Source organism: Rhinoderma darwinii, chromosome 7 (assembly GCF_050947455.1).
Source record: "Rhinoderma darwinii isolate aRhiDar2 chromosome 7, aRhiDar2.hap1, whole genome shotgun sequence".
NCBI lineage: Eukaryota > Metazoa > Chordata > Amphibia > Anura > Rhinodermatidae > Rhinoderma > Rhinoderma darwinii.
In genome coordinates, this window is record NC_134693.1 from 137,275,781 (window position 1) to 137,294,104 (window position 18,324).

At 45.4% G+C, this 18,324-nt stretch overlaps 1 protein-coding gene across 3 annotated transcripts in view; it reads left to right on the plus strand.

The window, feature by feature from the left end:
- PLXNA1 (plexin A1) overlaps window positions 1-15,436 on the plus strand; it is a 288,333-nt gene extending 272,897 nt beyond the window's left edge. For 2 of the 3 annotated variants that reach the window (XM_075831799.1, XM_075831800.1), the window contains exons 24-33: window positions 507-653; window positions 1,092-1,145; window positions 2,819-2,978; window positions 3,959-4,062; window positions 4,186-4,282; window positions 6,292-6,482; window positions 8,875-9,044; window positions 11,134-11,346; window positions 11,483-11,633; window positions 14,212-15,436. In XM_075831799.1, coding sequence (XP_075687914.1) covers window positions 507-653; window positions 1,092-1,145; window positions 2,819-2,978; window positions 3,959-4,062; window positions 4,186-4,282; window positions 6,292-6,482; window positions 8,875-9,044; window positions 11,134-11,346; window positions 11,483-11,633; window positions 14,212-14,307 — 1,383 coding nt within the window. In that variant the 3' untranslated portion in view covers window positions 14,308-15,436. The remainder of the gene's footprint in view (window positions 1-506; window positions 654-1,091; window positions 1,146-2,818; window positions 2,979-3,958; window positions 4,063-4,185; window positions 4,283-6,291; window positions 6,483-8,874; window positions 9,045-11,133; window positions 11,347-11,482; window positions 11,634-14,211) is intronic. The other variant, XM_075831801.1, reaches the window with a different exon arrangement.
- Window positions 15,437-18,324: the final 2,888 nt, after the last annotated feature.

Below are 18,324 nucleotides of genomic sequence, written 5' to 3' on the forward strand. Positions count from 1 at the left end.
CACGGTGAACATCGTAAAATAAAAAAAATCCCAAAAATCAATGGCAGAATTGCTGTTTTTTTGTTTTTTTTATCCATTTCCCCCTACAAATAGAATTTATAAAAAGTTAATCAATGAGCTAAATGTTCACTAAAAATGTTACCGTTAAAAAATAACTCGTTCCGCAAAAACAAGCCCTGATAAAGCTACGGCGTTATGTCTCTCTGAACGAGACGCTGAAAACAACGCTGCACCCTGAAGAGGTTAAAGTCTCTAGTATTGTGTCATTTAACCAATGAGGTGATAGCTTGTTACTTTTTTTAAAAATTATTATCAATGCTCATTTTAACCCTTTAACAGGTTTAATTGGAATTGTTTGTACGTATAAAAAAAGTTAAAAAAATTGTTGGTCGTTTTGCAAATCCAAAAATGTATGATCGACTTTATACACCGAACGCAAACTAGGCCGACCATCGCTCATGAAGATGTTAATGTCCAAACTTGCCGCTTTCTCTCGCCCTGTTCAGGAATGTGCCGGCGAGCCGCTGTTCATGCTGTACTGCGCCATCAAGCAACAGATGGAGAAGGGGCCGATCGACGCCATCACCGGAGAAGCCAGATATTCCCTGAGCGAAGACAAGCTCATCCGCCAGCAGATCGACTACAAGATGCTGGTCAGTCCACCAGACAATGGTGTCCGATATTCATAAGATCCCATGACTTGTTTTAAGACCGAGTGTCAACTAGGCCAGAATCGTCCTGGGGTAATTGAGGTTTTTGGGTTTTTTCCTAAAATACTTGACATAAAGCAGCCAGTGTGGACGACCAAGGGTGGACCTCCCATGGAAGCCTCTGGATTTGGTCACGGTCCTCCATACCGTAGTGTAAATTGGGTCAGCCATCTTTATTTTCGGACTCCGTCCCGTCACATACATCACTTTGACCCCAACCATTGCTCGCTCGATGACTTACAGGCCCAGACTGAATGATAGTGATTTCCCCCACACATTTCAATTTGGTATTTTTTTTTTCTCTCTCTTTCTCTCTCGCCAACCTGTCTCTTCCTCTCCTATGTGTCTCACTAATGTGGCTTGCCTGTTAATGGATTGAAGAATTCTTGTGCCGATGACGGGCTGAGCGATGAGTCATGTTGCCGCTCGCCTCAAGTAAGTTTACTCGCAGCACCCTGCTCCCCCTCCCTCCGCTTTGGTGGTGGGAGGGGGGTCTATAACTGGGATCCTTCAATCCATTTCATGGTTTCTGTGGCCATACACATTAGATATGTGCAGGCAGATCCTGATGGTTTCCATAGGGTCAACGACAATCTAATGTCTATGGTCTTATCAGAATTGTCCTCTGCCATTCTATTGCTTTGCTGAAAGATGTCATCGATCTCTGCACCATAGAAGTGATGGGCATGTTCATCCAATTGTGCATGTTCTAGGAGAATCGTACATCCAGAGCATAAGTGTCCGTGGCCAGTTTAAATGGATTGTCCACCCCTTAACACCACTTTGTTTTTTGTTAATTTGTATAGGTCCAAATGTTGTGCTAATTCATTTAATCTATATTTATAGGGGTCAGAGCTTAGTTTCTTTTTTCTGATTTAGAGCTCCAAATCCCCTGCATAGACATCCAGGTAAATTATAAAATTCTATCTTCCTGCAGCCACCACTAGGGGGAGCTCACTGCATAATGTGCTATTATGATCAGTATACAGTCTTCTCCTAAACTCGCCCCTAGATGGACACTGAGCTCCGACCACCATAAAAAGCACAGAATCCTGGACCTAAAAAGCGATATTGGTGTTAAGTGGACATTTACGTTAAAAGTTCTGCAACTTTCTTATAAGATTAGCGTTTCATAATGCTGGTCTTAATCTAAAGAGGGCTGGAGTAAAATAAATTAGAACGCATCTCTCAACGTCCATGCGCCGAAAATGAAATCCATGTCCGCTACAACCTGGCGTGGATTTCTGCTATCATTTTTTGCCGTTTCTGGCATAAATTATAGTAAATGTTGGGAGGCCCCACCCCTTATATTAAGCCCCACCCATTAAAAACCATGGGGTGGCAGAAACCGTCAAAGTTCATCTTTAATATTATATTGGCATAAAGCCGTTGCTATATTCTCCCTTCGTGTTTCAATTCCTCACCATTTACAAGATCTCTGCTTGCTGTCTGAAGTGGAAACATAAATGGTCTACATACAAAAGCTCCTGACCTAGTCCTTCCCACACAGCTGATGAGTTTGTAACAATATATCTACAGGTAATGCTCTTGTGAGCTAAACCCAGCTGTAGCACACATGTCACCTGGGTCGCTCTTACCTGCACTCACACATTGTAACAAAAACCCAACAGCTGTGTGAGCAGGGCGACGTCAAATTTCGCTGCTGGCTGCAGAAGGAGGAACATCTCCAGTCCATTCCAGCTTCATACATTACTACATTCAATTAATTCATCCCCAAATTTCTGGTTGTAAACCCAGACGCTGCGCTCCGCCATTTTTGCCGTTAAAGTCGTCCCCAGCAGGATCGGCTGTGATGGATATTACTGACGATAATTGGGTGTAATTGGCTCGGTGCCATGTGGTGATGCCCCTCGTTCATGGTCTTTGAGGAGAGGACTGCGCGATCTATTTCTTCAGCAGGCAACGGGTTTAATGAGCATCAGCAACAAAAATCTGTGCTGGGCACCCGTGTTCTCCTCTCCTGGGGGGCGATGCTTATTAAAGCCGTAAATTCTGGGGAAAAAATAGAATTGAATTAGTTGATTGCAGGTCGCATTGAACGCCCGGATGTTCCCAGTTTTCTGTCACAATAAAAACTCTGTTTACAGACGCTGAATTGTGTGAACCCCGAGAATGAAAACGCCCCCGAAATTCCGGTGAAGGTGCTGAACTGCGACACCATAACCCAAGTGAAAGAGAAGCTGCTGGATGCTGTATACAAGGGGGTCCCCTATTCCCAGAGACCCAAAGCGGGAGACATGGACCTTGGTAAGAGACTGAAAGAGCATCCCATTCTACCCCATGATGCCTTGGTCCACATGGGATATGCTATGAATGTCTGATAGGTGGGGGTCCCATCTCTGGTCTGATAGGTGGGGGTCCCATCTCTGGTCTGATAGGTGGGGGTCCCATCTCTGGTCTGATAGGTGGGGGTCCCATCTCTGTGCCCCTTACCTGTAGGGGAAGAGGGGTCTGAAACTAGGAGACATGGACCTTGGTAAGGGACTGATATCACATCACATTCTGCCCCATGATTCCTCCTTAGGAGTTGGTCACCGTAGACAACCCCTTTTCCACATGGGATTTGCTATAGATGTCTGATAGGTGGGGCTCCCATCTCTGGGCCCCTTACCTATCGGGGAAGAGGGGTCCAAAACCAGGAGAGACGGACCTTGGTAAGAGAATGGTGTCAGGTCCCAAGTAGGGTTGTCCAAGTAGGCAACTTGGTTAACAGGGTATCCACCTGGGATATGCCACAAATGTTTGATAGGAGGGGGTCACATCTCACGGACCTCACCTATCCAGAGAAGTGAGGTCCCACAAAAAGAGACCTGGACCATGGTAAGAGACTGACAAACTCCTTCTAAGGGATGTGACTCCAAAGTAGACCATCCCTTTAAAGACATGACCAATGTCTCTGGGACCCTCACCTATCGGGAGAAGTTGGGTCCCATTAGATTATGAAACATACCAGGTCCCACCTACCAGGAGTATGGGGTCCCATAAACGGCAATCCAAACCAGCAGGTGGGTGCTGCGTACAGGAGACGAGGTGCGCGGCTCTCTCCATTGTAGTCCGTGACTTGCGGGAACAGCTTAGCGTGCTTGCCAGCAGGGGGTCATGGCACCCCAATTCTTTCAATAGTTGGAGTTTCTTTGGATATGCCATAAATGCCTGTAGTCAGAATACCTCTAAGTCCATGTTGTGCCGTCTTTGAGTGGATTTCTTCCTTCTCATACTCCCCGCAGAGTGGCGCCAGGGTAGGATGGCGAGAATAATCCTGCAAGACGAGGACGTAACAACCAAAATAGACAACGACTGGAAACGCCTCAACACCTTGGCTCACTACCAGGTACGTGACATCCTACCGGCGGGGAACCGTCCGTGTTTATGGGAGCGGTGAGCAGTTGTTTTTTTTTGTACGTGTCGTTTCTGTCCTTCACTCGGTTCCTTCTTTGTCATCTGATCGTTGCAGGTTCTCGATGGATCTTCGGTCGCTCTGGTGCCCAAACAAAACTCCGCTTACAACATCTCCAACTCGTCAACGTTTACAAAATCTCTGAGTAGATATGGTGAGTGCCCGATCCCGCGTGAGCCGCTTCTCATTCTCCAATCACCCCCGGATCTGAAAATGAGTGCAGTAACCCATAGAAACCTAACCTACAGTTATCCATACCTATCCATCGAGTTAATCATCTTACCCGACACGATGATTTAGTCTCCAATCACATCTAAAGTCAGATTTCTGCTGGTTTCCTGTGACCAATGCATTGTCGCAGCTGTTGGGTCACATGTCTGACAGCAGGTGGAGCTAAAACTGCTGTCTGTTTTCAACGGCAACCAGCAGAATTTTGAAAACTGCTTTGGTTGTGAATGGAGAAAACGACATAAAATCTGCAGTTACTGAATTTTTTTTTATTCAGATTAAATCTGACGCGTTTCATTGAAAGTGGAATTGCCTTTTAACCCCAATTTTTTTTTAGCACTGCTATGGCCATAGTGCCCCATTCTGCCTCTATCCAATGAGGGATAGCAATAGAGTAACTCGAAGCTACTGGTCCCCTCAACGTTTGGAATTTTTAATAGTACTGGTCTCCTCATATGGGCTCCAGGGCCCTTTTGGGGCTCCAGGGCCCAGGATCTACTGCAACCTCTACACTCCATATAAGCTATAAGGGACGGAAAAGCCGCCACCACAACTCGGCCATTTCCCTGCGAGGTTGGCAATATATGGTATCCCGTATGAATGGCACATGACCCCCACTGACCGTCCGCTCCCCCTCCAGACCAAGCCACCCCATTGTCTGTGATCTCAGTTTATCTTCCAATAAAGCTTTGTCTGGAGGTCAAGCAAATATCCTCCTTTTAGTAACTAATTAAAGCCGCAGAACCTCTCTCAAATCAAAGGGAATTGATAGCGATGCAAAAATTAATTATCGCGCATAATTGGCTTTGAAATGTCAGCAGTGGAACGAGCGTCTGCCTCCGACTTCTCAATTTGCATTGTAGGTGTCGTTTCAAGGAGGGGGGGGGGGGTAAAAATCAGCATAGAAATGAAACATTATTCTGTAAAGCTTTTGGGAAATGTTCATTAAACGGATCTGCCGCTTTGGTAGTCGGGTCTTTGAATCCTGGATTCTGATGAGGAGACTAGATAGTCATTTATGAGATGTTTAACTGGTTCCTGTCCCAGTCTGGGGATGCGGCCATGTTTATGGTGTGGACACAGGACCTACAGCTGAGGCGTGAGGTGCATAGTGCCTCAGTGACGACATCAAGAGGCGCTCTTAAAGGGCCACTAACCCTAAAATCAGCTTATAATGGTACGGCAGAATTATAAGTGAAGCTTCTCATATATGTATATCAATGTTCCAGGAGGTTCTCAGCACTGGAATCAAGTAGTGATCATAGCGGCAGGGAGAAAAAACTACAGTCAGCCGATCACCAATGTGAAATGGCTGATAACAGGTAACAATAGCTCATATACGACTGCACAGCAGGTCTCGGAGATTGGATCAGAAACCTTCGGCTGTTGTGAAACTACAATTCCCAGCTGGGAAATGTAGTTTCACAACAGCTGGAGTGTTGAACGTTGCGGACCCCTGGTTTAGGGTGTCGTGCGTGTCTCTATTTTGCCGCGTCTCTGTTGCGACAGCGCTCGCTGATATTTTCTTACTGAGGCGGTCACGGACTACGCTAAATAGATAAAAAATGGGATAGATGAAACGGAAAATGAGCACTTGATATCGCAGGCATTTGAGTGACTGGTGGGACGTGGTGGGGGGAGACGTGCGGGATTGTGATTATTGTAATGTGTTACCGGCAGTGAAGCGATTCGAGACACTTCATGAAGTTCAATTAGAACAGGCGGTCGTCTCTTCCAGGGTGGGGGTTGGGAAGCAGAAGTTTCTCTAAAACAGTCATCCGGAGCTTGTGGTTCTCCGCTTGTTGAGATACCGAACTACAACTCCCAGTTAGCCTCGACATACCCCAGCTTGCTGGGAGTTGTAGGTCCACACCAGCAGGAAGACTCCGGGGTGTAGGCCGCCTTCACTAACGTCGTCCTCTTATTGATTACCAGAGAGCATGCTCCGGACGGCCTCCAGTCCTGACAGTCTGCGCTCCCGCACACCCATGATCACACCCGACCTGGAGAGCGGCACCAAACTCTGGCATCTGGTGAAGAACCACGACCACCTGGACCAGCGAGAGGGAGACCGAGGGAGCAAGATGGTGTCTGAGATCTACCTGACCCGATTGTTGGCCACCAAGGTAAAAAATCTGGTTCATCCATGTATACACCTGAACGTCTCCGGACGTCCTACCACCTCCCCACCCCCCAGGGGCTGCGCTATAGGGGGTACAGAGGTGGCAGTCACATTTGGGCCCCTCTACCACCGACACCAGTGTAAAAATGGCACATGGAAGGTGGGGGCTTGTTTTGGTTTTTGCTTCTTCAAATTCCGCCTCTGGACCCCAACCCCCCCCGTCTATGGCATCGTCCATGGTATCGGAAGAGGGTTTATAACGTGTCTGGGTCCTCAGCCATGACGTCTCATTCGTTGCAGTGTGTAATGCTTCATCACTGCTGGGGAAAATGACAGCCCACCACCAGATTCCTATGGAGATAACCACTTAAGTGGGGGGTACCTACCGCAGGACCCCATGATCAGGTGATCACCCGGGACGGCTAAACCATTCGACAACTTTCTTGTATACTTTTCAAGATCCATGAATGTTTACATTCACTGACAGCAAACAGATCTTGGAAATGGTAAGAAATGAACACACAATGGGGGCAGATTTATCAAAACTAACAGTAAATCTGTCCTTGTTGCCAATAGCAACCAATCAGCTCAGGTTTCATTTCGTAAACCTACACTGGAAAAATGAAAGCCGTGCTGTGATTGGTTGCTATAGGCAACAAGGACAGATTTACTGTTCGTTTTGGTCAATCTGCCCCCATTGTGTTTTCATTTCTCACCATTTTCAATATCCGTTTGCTGTCAGTGAATTTTATTGATTTTGAAAAACTGATAAGTTGCTGAATTGTTCATTACACATGGAGTAAGTCATATTTATATAATGAAACGTCCAGCAACTTTAATAGTGTTAATTTCTCACCATTTTCAAGATCTCTGCTTGCTGATGTTGAATTAAAACATACTGACAGAGCTCTGATACACTGTAACGAGCTGTATGTGTGTGACTGTTGGACATGATTAAGATGGATTTTCAGCCTCTGAATTTGAGCAAGAAGGTTTCCATTCACAGATAGTAAGCAGTGATCCTGAATATAGTAAAAAAAAATTGGAACAGAAAGCATATTAGAAAATTGCATAACTTTTCATCATGCGATGCTTAAGCTTTATTTACATAGGACTGGAAACAATCTATAAAATTAATATTTATTAGCGGCCTGATAATCCGGAGCGCCTGATAATCCGGAGCGCCTGATAATCCGGAGCGCCTGATAATCCGGAGCGCCTGATAATCCGGAGCGCCTGATAATCCGGAGCGCCTGATAATCCGGAGCGCCTGATCGTCCCATACATTTGGGATTCATGAAAATGTTCAGTGTATATCCATCCAATAAAACATGGCGGCCATGACAAAAGCGACGGAGCAGACCCCCGGCCTCCAGTTGGTGCAGTCAATTTCCCCCGGTATCTGCCCTCATTGGCGGAGTCCTTTCGCTTCCAATCTGAGGGGAGGGGGGGATGGGATTTACAGCAATCGATGGGTTATGACACGAATTAACCGCCATTGTTCTGTAGCGGGTTTATAAAGCGGAATCTTCAATAAACCCCCAATAGCATTGAGTCCACGATGTTAAATCTCCGCTAATTGTGCGAGCTGTAAATCTCCCGCCGCGTTATTTACCCCCCTCCCCCCCATATACACGCTCAGACTGCGGTTAGCAGGATATATATTTGTTTAGCGGAGCGCAGTATTTATGGCGGCTGTATGGATATTAATGGCGACGGGAAAGATTCATTCCTCCTTTAATGAGCTTTTCTGCGGACGCTGAACCTTCCTCGCTACATAACGTCTCCGCTAGTGTAATAACTTATAATTCTATGGGGGAATCTGCCGGGAGAGAACAACAAAATTAATTGCAGATGCAACAGGAAATATTTCGTGGATTTCTGAAGGATTCCTGTTGTATTTGTAGGGTCTCCAGAGGAGCCGCAGTTTATCTCCCCCTCCCCCGACCGCGACAATGTTTTCTGTGGAAGATATTGGAGAATTGCTGCTGTAATTCTGTGAATTATCATCCGATATTTCATCCTAAAATCAACTTCTACCAAGTTGTCAAAAATACCACGCAGCCGTTTCGGTTATATCGCTACTGGGAAAGCGGAGTGACAATCAATATGGCTGCCATCACCGCTCTCCCGGACTCTTGAGGATGTAGATAATTAGTGATACTTCTCCTGCTCCCATATTGTGGCAGATCTGACATTCAGGGTCCTGGGAAAGCTGGATGACAACCCCCAGTGGGAGCTGCAATGGTGGGAATATTGGTTGTCAGCTAGAGCTTGACTGAATAGATCATTGTACTTACCTGCAGGGGGTTGTAGTCGGAATGATGGGACTTCCCTGTGCGTTATTTGGTGGTGGTCTTTTATTTCTCACCCTCCTCTCCTCCCTTCGTGTACAGGGAACCCTCCAGAAGTTTGTGGATGATTTATTTGAGACCATTTTCAGCACCGCCCACCGCGGGAGCGCCTTACCTCTTGCCATCAAGTACATGTTTGATTTCCTGGACGAGCAGGCGGATAAGCACCAAATCACCGACTACGACGTGCGGCACACGTGGAAGAGCAACTGGTAAGTCAATGTATAGCAATGGGATTTATGGGGTGCGGGGAGGTACATCTGAAATCTCCTAAAGGGGGTCTTCTGGTTGTCTAATTACATGATCTGCAACTTTCTAATATACTTTTGTGTTTCAATTTCTCAATATTTTCAAGATATAGGCTTGCTGTCAGTGAATGGGAACATTTTTGTAGATTTAATACTGTAGGTCTCATAACTGAGTTGTATCCAGTCTAGAAAATCCTCTGTGAAAAAAATACCCTGGATACATGTTACCTGCAGGGATACATTGTAACAATACAGGACAGGGGAGGAGAGAGAGATTTGTGTTAGACTGGATACAATTGTAACAAACGCTCAGCTGTGAAAAGTATCAGGTCTTTGTGGGGTTTTCAGGAAACAGGGATGTTTTTAGTCAGTGACAGCCAGCAGAGGTGGTAAGGGTGAGAAATTGAAAAACAAAGTATATTATGGAGTTTTATCTAAATATTTCAGTGCGAATTTAACCCTTTGTCACAAGCTTTTTCTCTCTGGAGCTGTCAGTCTTGGTTTAGACTTGCGGTAATGGGGTCCGTCGTGATTTCGTGATTAAAGTCAATGGGGTCCGTCGTGATTAAAGTCAATGGGGTCCAGGAGTGTTTTTTTTATTTTTATGCATTGTACGATGCCGCTTGTGTGAACAGAGCCATACACCCATTGCAGAACACTCAATCCTGGCAGCCGGTGATATTATACTCTGACCCCAGTAATCCTGAGCTCGCCCGTCGTCTGGATGAAATTCTCCTCATTATCTGGTGTGCCGGCGCGGTCTGTTCCTGTGAATCTCATATCTCCCGAGTGTCACAGAATAACCAGCGCCTCCACCTGCCGGTCCGTCCCGCTATCTCCTCCCCCTGTTGTGGCAGGTTCTCCTCCTTGTGTCCAGTCACCTTTACATGGGCCCCCCTGGGGTTTCCCTCTCTCATCCTTCGTTCCGGTTTTGTGGTTGCATCTCGTCGCCGTCGTCCTGCCAGCGGGCCGTTCCCTCGTATGACATTTGTAACGTGGCGGATAAATTGCTTTGACATGGTTCAATGGCCGCCAGCAATTAGTGACGGTGACTGGAGCAATGTATGTATCTATGGATGGAGGTTATGGTTAACCCTTTCCGCTCCCGCTGCAGAGGTGAGCGAGGAGTCTGATCCACGCACGCCCGGCAGCTCAGACTGGATATGATGACAAACGTCAAAATGTCGGAACCGTCCACCAGTTACGTTATATTCACCGGCTGTAAATTATATTCTCCTACCCCCGACCCAATGTCACGATGTGAAACGGTTATTCCTAATTAATTCTGAGTCAAGCAATGCAAAGAGTCGTCAGCAGGAGAAGATCTGTCCTGTATATGTCTCTTTATTATCCGGCTTTATGTCCGATCCTCGCTTTTAAAGGGATTATACGTTTAGCGACTTCTGGCCGCTCACCCACAATACAAAATATATTTGCGCTATAGATACAGAATGGACCGTCTGTTCTTGTGCAGTATGGATGAACCTGTATAGGAAGCAACCTAGGGAAACCCACTTCTTTATAAAAGGTGCATGGCCCCTTTAAGAAGCAAATCGTTCTTACAAACCCTTGATTTCCCCCCATTATCAAGTTGTAGAATTTGTATCGGTTTGTCTGAAAAATGGACGGCCATCGCTACCGCCGCATATCGGCAGTTCTGCCATTGAGGTAGAGGAACCGGCCAAATTTCTTCTTGCATCGTCCGCCTGTCAAGAGGCAGCTGTCCAGGGGCAGGCGATGAGATCTCCATTAGGGGCACATTCTGGAAGCTGAGGGTATCCCACAAATCAGCGGCGGCTGCCTGAAGTGAATATGTAGTCACCGATTAACTAAACGGTTGCCGTTCAGGGATCTTGAAAAGCTGGGTGATGGGGGATTTGTGAGTTATGGAATCTTCAGATTATTAGTAGGATCACTTGGTACATGTATGACCGTCCTAAAAACGTGCACATCTGTGTATGATATCCGGCAACCGCAACGTATGGTCAAAAAGTAGCCAGCCTGCTGCAGCGCCTCTTGTCACATGACCTCTAATAACTTATTTCTGTTCCAGTTTACCCCTGAGGTTCTGGGTGAACGTGATCAAGAACCCTCAGTTTGTTTTCGACATTCACAAGAACAGCATCACGGACGCCTGCCTCTCGGTGGTGGCGCAGACATTCATGGACTCTTGTTCTACGTCCGAGCACAAATTGGGCAAAGATTCACCCAGTAACAAGCTGCTGTACGCCAAGGACATACCCAACTACAAGAGCTGGGTGGAGAGGTGAGGTTAATGGGATCTGCCAGAAACAGCGCCACCCTTGTCCATGGGCTGTGTCTGGTATTGCAGCTCCTTCCTTTGCCCCACTCCATTGATTTTAATATACACCGTGTAACTGTTACTTGTGTCCTTTTTGCAGGTATTACGCAGACATTGCCAAAATGTCAGTAATCAGTGACCAGGATATGAGCGCGTACCTGGCCGAACAGTCGAGGTTACATCTGAGTCAATTCAACAGCATGAGCGCTCTGCACGAAATCTACTCCTATATCACCAAGTACAGGGATGAGGTGAGTGCACACTTACATGAAATCCGGAGGAGATGTGCAAAAACAGCGAGGACGCCCATATCGACCAATCCGATTACAACTCCCATTGTCTTAAGGCAGGGTGAAAAATGGAAGTTGTAATCTTCTCCTTTACACTTTCTCTACGGTGGGGGGAGATTTATCAAAACTAGTGCAAGGGAAAAGTTGGAGCAGTTACCCATAGCAACCAATCAGGTCGCTGCTTTCATTTTCCATAAGGCTTCTGAGAAATGAGAGCTGGAATCTGATTGGTTGCTATGGGCAACTGCTCCCCTTACACTACCTTTTGATAAAGCTTCCTCGTACCACTATCCCCATCGTCCTCCGCTGCCTAAAGTTGTGACCCAAGTTCCGAGAGAGATAAATTTAGCTCTAATTCCCCTTATTACATCCTCCACAATTATTACCGATACAATTATAATCACCTTAATAAGTGTTGTGACAGCAGCGAAATGTCAGGAGGGGCAGCTATTCGGAATAAGTAAAGACATAATTATTCCGGAAGGAGGGGGTAATCACCGCTGACATCTCTACACATTACATAGGGAGAATGTAAAGGGTTTGATTAATTGTTTTTTTTAAATAAAGTTTTGTTAAATAAAACACCAAGAACCAAACTTAAATCATAAGATTCTGGGGTCACCCAAGGTGACATTGAAGAAACCTGTCACACTGCTGGGGTCCCCCTTTAAGGCGATGTTTAGTATTAAAGAAGGTTCCCCAGCATATTGTTAGGGTGCGTCTGTAGGGATGTCATAAACCACTAATCCGGCCATTGGGACGCACACCAGTCCCGTGAGTGCCGCGGACGTCAGACGTAGTCATACATGTTTGGTCACTCTATATTGAAAAGAAAGGGAGTTATTAGGGGACTACTCCTGGTGGTCTCCATTACACCCATTCAATTCTCTAGAGAGCACCCGGCCCAGATTGGTGGCCGCACCTCCTCTAATCAGAGATTCACCTTTATATCTTAAAGAGGTTCTTCAGAAGAAGTATTCGGAAAAGTCTCTAAGGCGCCGTCACATGCCTCAATAATGTTTATGATCGTCTCACTTGTGGGCGATCACTTTCAAATTCATGAGCACAGATCTTCAGGCGTGCGAAAAAGTTTGATTGTAAGATCTTCAAATGATGCCCTAATGCGATTGCTTGATGGTCTAGAAATTAAACCACCTGTCTAGACTCTGGTGCCCGCAATTACATATTCATCACGATATTGAGGACACACATTTTTTCCAAGACCAGTAGCGAATAGTCCCGTCGGATATCGCCGAATCAAACGCATTATCGAAGCATGTAAAGGCAGCCCTAGGACGCACTCGTCTAATCTTGAGTTAAGGGGGTTTTACACTGGATCATTATCGGGCAGACGTTCATAACGCTCATTGCCAATAATTGACCTGTGTAAACAGATCAGCGATCAGCAGATGAACGAGCAAACACTCGATCATCCGCTGATTGTATCGTTTTAAAAAAGTAAAATATTATCGTTGTCGGTAGCGCATCTTGGTGTGTAAACAGGGAGACGCGCTGCCTACATGATGATAATGTATGGGGACGAGCGATCGGAGTAACGACCGCTCGTCCCCATCCATAGCTCCGTGTGACCAGAGCAAACGAGCGCCGATCAATGATGTCTCATTGAACGGCACTCGCTGCACCGGCCGATTATCGGCCGGTGTAATAGGGGCTTTACTGGAGAACTCTCATGGCTAAAAGAGACCCCATTACTAGTCATACATAGTCCTCTATTGTGCAATGCTTAGGGTATGTTCACACTGTTTTCAGGTGTATTTCAGTGCGTACCCGCCTTAGTCAATGGGAAAAATGGCGTTTAGTTCAGACGGGGGAGTTTTTCATGCCGCTGTTTTTAAAAATAAAAAAAGGCACGTAAAAAAGGATCATGTCCCTTCTTGAGCCGTTTTTCATTGTGTCACTGGAAAAACCGCTCCAAAACACGTTTTGGAATACAAAAACGGCTGAAAATCAGTCTGTTTTCCCTTGAAAACAGCGCCGTCATTTTCAGCCGTTTTTGACTTGGCGTGTGAACTTACCCTTAAAGGGATTTTCCAGGACTTCTATATTGATGGACTGTCCTTGGGATAGGCCATCAATATAAGATCGTGGGGGTCTGACTCCCGGAACCCCCGCCGATCAGCTGACTGAAGGGGCCACAGTTAGTTGCGGTGGCCTTTTTCCCAGTTTACAGGTAGGTCACCGTACACTTCTGTAGCTGTGCCTGGGATTACAGGTCCGGTCCCATTCAAGTGACATCACTGGACCTGGTAGACACTAAAGGGACTGTGGACATTGACGAATGCTGCTGCCCTCTGTCAGTTGATCGCCGGGGATTCCGGGAGTTGGACCTCCACTGATAGCTTATCCTAAGGATAGGCCAGCCATATAAAAGTCCTGGAAAACCCCCTTTAAATACTTTAGGAGTACTGCACCCAATGTAGGAACGTCGTCTTTGGTCCTATAGCATATAAAGAACACAATCCGATCCCTCAATGTCCACCAAGGTGGAGCATTTCCAAACTCTTGTCTTGTTTTTCAGATCTTAACCGCATTGGAAAAGGATGAACAAGCGAGAAGACAACGGCTACGAAGTAAACTGGAGCAAGTCATTGACACGATGTCACTCAGCAGTTGAAGTCCATGGGGGTCTGCACTAGAAGGGTCTCTTAGCAGTGACTACTGAGCGAGAGCTGGAGAGGATCGGGGAGCGCTATAAACTGACCACACTCCAACGCATGTGGCCTTCAAAATCCACGAGCTGCAGAACTGGACTGGAACTTTCTTGAAACAATAAAAAAAAAACATGTACATAAAGACGTTAGAGACCATTTCAAAGAACAACATAGAAAACCTTTATAAATGGAATCAAAGAACAACAAAAACTATTTTAAAGGGACTCCAAAAATTTCAATACAAATTTAGAATATAGATTTAAGACAATGAGAGCTGCCTGCGCATTCCCAGGGGGAGAGGAAGCTCCAGCGGCAGTGAAAAGACTGGACCCGACGGGAGTTAAAAAAATGTCCGCCTACGATCTTGGGTTAAAGAAAAAAAAAAATCGTCTCTCTCCTTGGCTTTCGGCCACTAGTGTTACTGCTACATTTGCACAATTTAACGAAATTCCGGGGTTTTTAAAGAAATGAAATAAAAAAACAAAAAAAAAAGATGGAATAAAAACAATCTGGAATGTGTTTGTGTTCTCGGAAAAAAAAAATATAAAAGGCGAAAAGAATCCCATATCCCCCTCCCCCGCAGAAAGGACAAAGTAATCCAGAACCTTTGATATTTTTCTAGACTATATTCTGTGCCATGTTCATTTCAATGTTGTTTTAGTGAATAAAAATTGCAAAACAAAATGTTTTTGAAGAAGAAGAATCTAGGTTTGCAAGAAGTGAGGAGAGAAGACGATGACCTATAAGGGAGGGGGGATCAAACCACCTTCTGTGGGGGAGGGGGGGGGGTCAAGTGTTGACAGAGGGGTAAAAAAAAAAAATTCTACATTTCAATTTTATTACTAAACCCCTGTGTATCTTATTTTGGAATGAATTGTCTGATTTTTAATTTTAAAAATATTGTTGGAAATGTTTGAGATAAAATGGCTGCAGAAAGCACATGATTCACGGCACCTGTTCAAATGAATGTACATATATACGGTCTTGGTTGGCAGAGCAAACCCACAATGTTTTGCTGCGTTCGATAATTATGTGGGCATTAATATATATATATATATATATCTATAAATATACTACACTCTTTGGTTACAATTTATGGTACAGGAATCCTGGAAAGTGCGAAGTGGTTTAGTGTCGTCCTGATAATTTATTATAAATTCTGGTCTGTAGATTAAGGAAGTCAAATCCTAACACCCCCTCCCCTTCCTAAAGTTTTTGCTTCCCAAAAATTTGATGGACTAGGGCGCTTTTTTTTGGAGCGTTCCATTTTGACTTGCATGGGTAGGTTCTGCGCATCGAAACAAAGATTGACCAATTGCTTAGTTTTGGTTTTAAGATTGTGTCCCCCGGAGGAGTCAGCAACACACCGACAAAAATGACTTTAGGTCTTATGAGGCCCATTGTGTCCAAACTTTATATGTGCCCCAGTCCAGACCCTTAGACAAGTTCTTAGTTAGAATTACATTCAGAGGTGTTCTTTTAAAGTCTAAAAATTTGGGATTTTTGTTTTAGTCCCACTTCCCTCAGGCCCCAATGGGCAATTACCAATCACAACTTAAAATATTTTATGGCTCCATTATTGGTACTACTGTTATGTGGTCAAGTCTGACCTCGGTTTCCCCTGATAATTTTCCATCAGCCACACAGGGACCATTTACAATTGGAATTTACCCCAATCACTTTCTACATTTTGGCCCAATTTGTATTCTTTTACATGTGGTTTTATCCAATGTTCAGTTCCCAAATATAAGAGCCATGCCATTAAGAGGCAGTGACATCACTAGCCATGAAGTGTAATGAGGCTGTGATGTCACATGTTCCAGTGACGTCATAGGAAGCTGTTCTACTGCATTCCCTTCAATCATGTGACGCAGCTCGGTCTCTAATATTAGCCATCCCGAATTGCAAGTCTTCACTTTTATCAATAACTTTACATGCCCATTTCTATCTACATCTTTGGGTCATCGTGGACCTTTGTCTATAGTGTCAGTGAGAGATATCTCTAAGGGTTTATACAATTTCAGAATTATGTCCAAGCTCAGAGAAAAGCCACTATATGAGCATAGCCCGGTCATAGACGAGACAATTGTGTAGACATACGTAACCTGTAGACCGTGCCGCCAATAGGAAATGTACTTCCACCAAAGCGGACGTACCTAGGGAAGTCCAGCAGATGGTCAGTTTTTGGGTGACTGGACAACTTGCGGGCCCACAATGAGCGGACAGTTTCTATAACCTCCATAGACTGTGCACACTCTCTGATGGCCTACGTTAATCTTGTAGGATCAGGAGCACAACTGGTGCAGAGACTTCTACACCAGAGATGAATGAGTGGGTCCTTGTGACCCGCGGTGTTTGTCAGTGCATAGAATACAATGGGCCAATTAGTTTGGAGGTTATTTGCTTCAGTTGATCTAGAACTCAGATGTGTAACCAGTTTGCCCAATGTACCAAAATGGCATTCAATCCAAAAATGTCATGGATATCTGGACCTTTAACCAAGGGATGGGTGCGCAAGAGTATTTACAGCCTATAGATAAACCCTGTAACTGCCGTCAATTCAATCCCCCAGTCAATTACAGCACATCATTTCCCTCCCCGAAAAACACTGTCCTCACCCAGTTAATTATTTTGTTTGCATTACTCCATCCCTTGTAGGTTCTTTGTTGCTTCTCTGCACGCGCCTCTCCGTCTGCAGAGATTTCACTAACGGTCTGATATGCCGGTCGATTAAAGGGAAACAAACATCAAACGCTAATAAAAGCTTTTATCCATCTACTAACTATAGCACATCCCCCGCCGGTGCGGGGGACGGTTCTCTTTATATTCGACTTAGCCCTTAATGGAGAGATATTGGCATCCATTGAATTCAGGACCACCATGTTTTGTGGGTTGGTCACCAGTTACTGTAAGGTGTTGCTGACTCCTCTGTGGCCCTTAGAGGGTTAAACGTTAGTGCCAACCTATTGGGAACCCCCCCCCCCTTGTCTTACTGGTGAAACGAACATCCACCCCTCCTCCCCCTGGAACTTTTCCACAAGAGCGTCGGGGAAGCAACTTGTCCACTTAACCCCTCCATTGCTGCAGTGAAGTGGAGCAATGGCAGTTTCTGGCCTGTAGCAAAAACAAAAAACAACAACTCTCGATTGTGACTCGAAGCCCCGCTGAGCCGTCCTCTGTACATATCTTACTATTTTAATGTTGCTCAGATTTAGTACCTGTAAATAAAATCCTCGCATCACAAAGAGATTAAAATTTTTGCTAAATAAGAACGGACTCGTTGTGTCATTGCTTCTTCTCTTCTGTGTCTGTCAGGTTCCAGTTCTCTTAACAAATATTTACATGTCAAAAAGGAACCCCGTTTTTTGGGTGGTGGCGGGGAGGAAGGGTATCAAAACCTATTCAATAAATGTAAAAACTGAATGTCCTGCAGCCACAAATTGAGCTGCTTGTGTTCAAAACAATAGACCAACCATACGAGACACTTCCTTCCTGTATTATCTTTATAGACAGTGTAGCAGGGCGTGTGTGCTTTATGGCAGCTGCAATGAATGGGAGTTAATGGTCAGAAAAGTGTCAATAGACAATTAAGGCTCTTTTACACTGGCCAACACTCGGCCGGTGCAGCAAGCGACGATAGACGAGACATCTCGTTGATCGGCGCTCGTTTGCTCCTGTCTCACGGAGCTATGGATGGGGACGAGCGGTCGTTACTCCAATCGCTCGTCCCCATACATTATTATCATGTCGGCAGCGCGTCTCCCTGTTTACACACCAAGATGTGCTGCCGATAACACTAATATTTAACTTTTTTAAAACGATACGATCAGCAGACGAGCCAGCGTTTGCTCGTTCATCTGCTGATCGTTCCGGTGTTTACACAGGCACAGGGAAATTGGCAACGAGTATTATATTAACGTTCATCTGCCCAATAATCGTCCTGTGTAAAACCCCCTTTAGTCTCCAGGGAGTGACCGGGA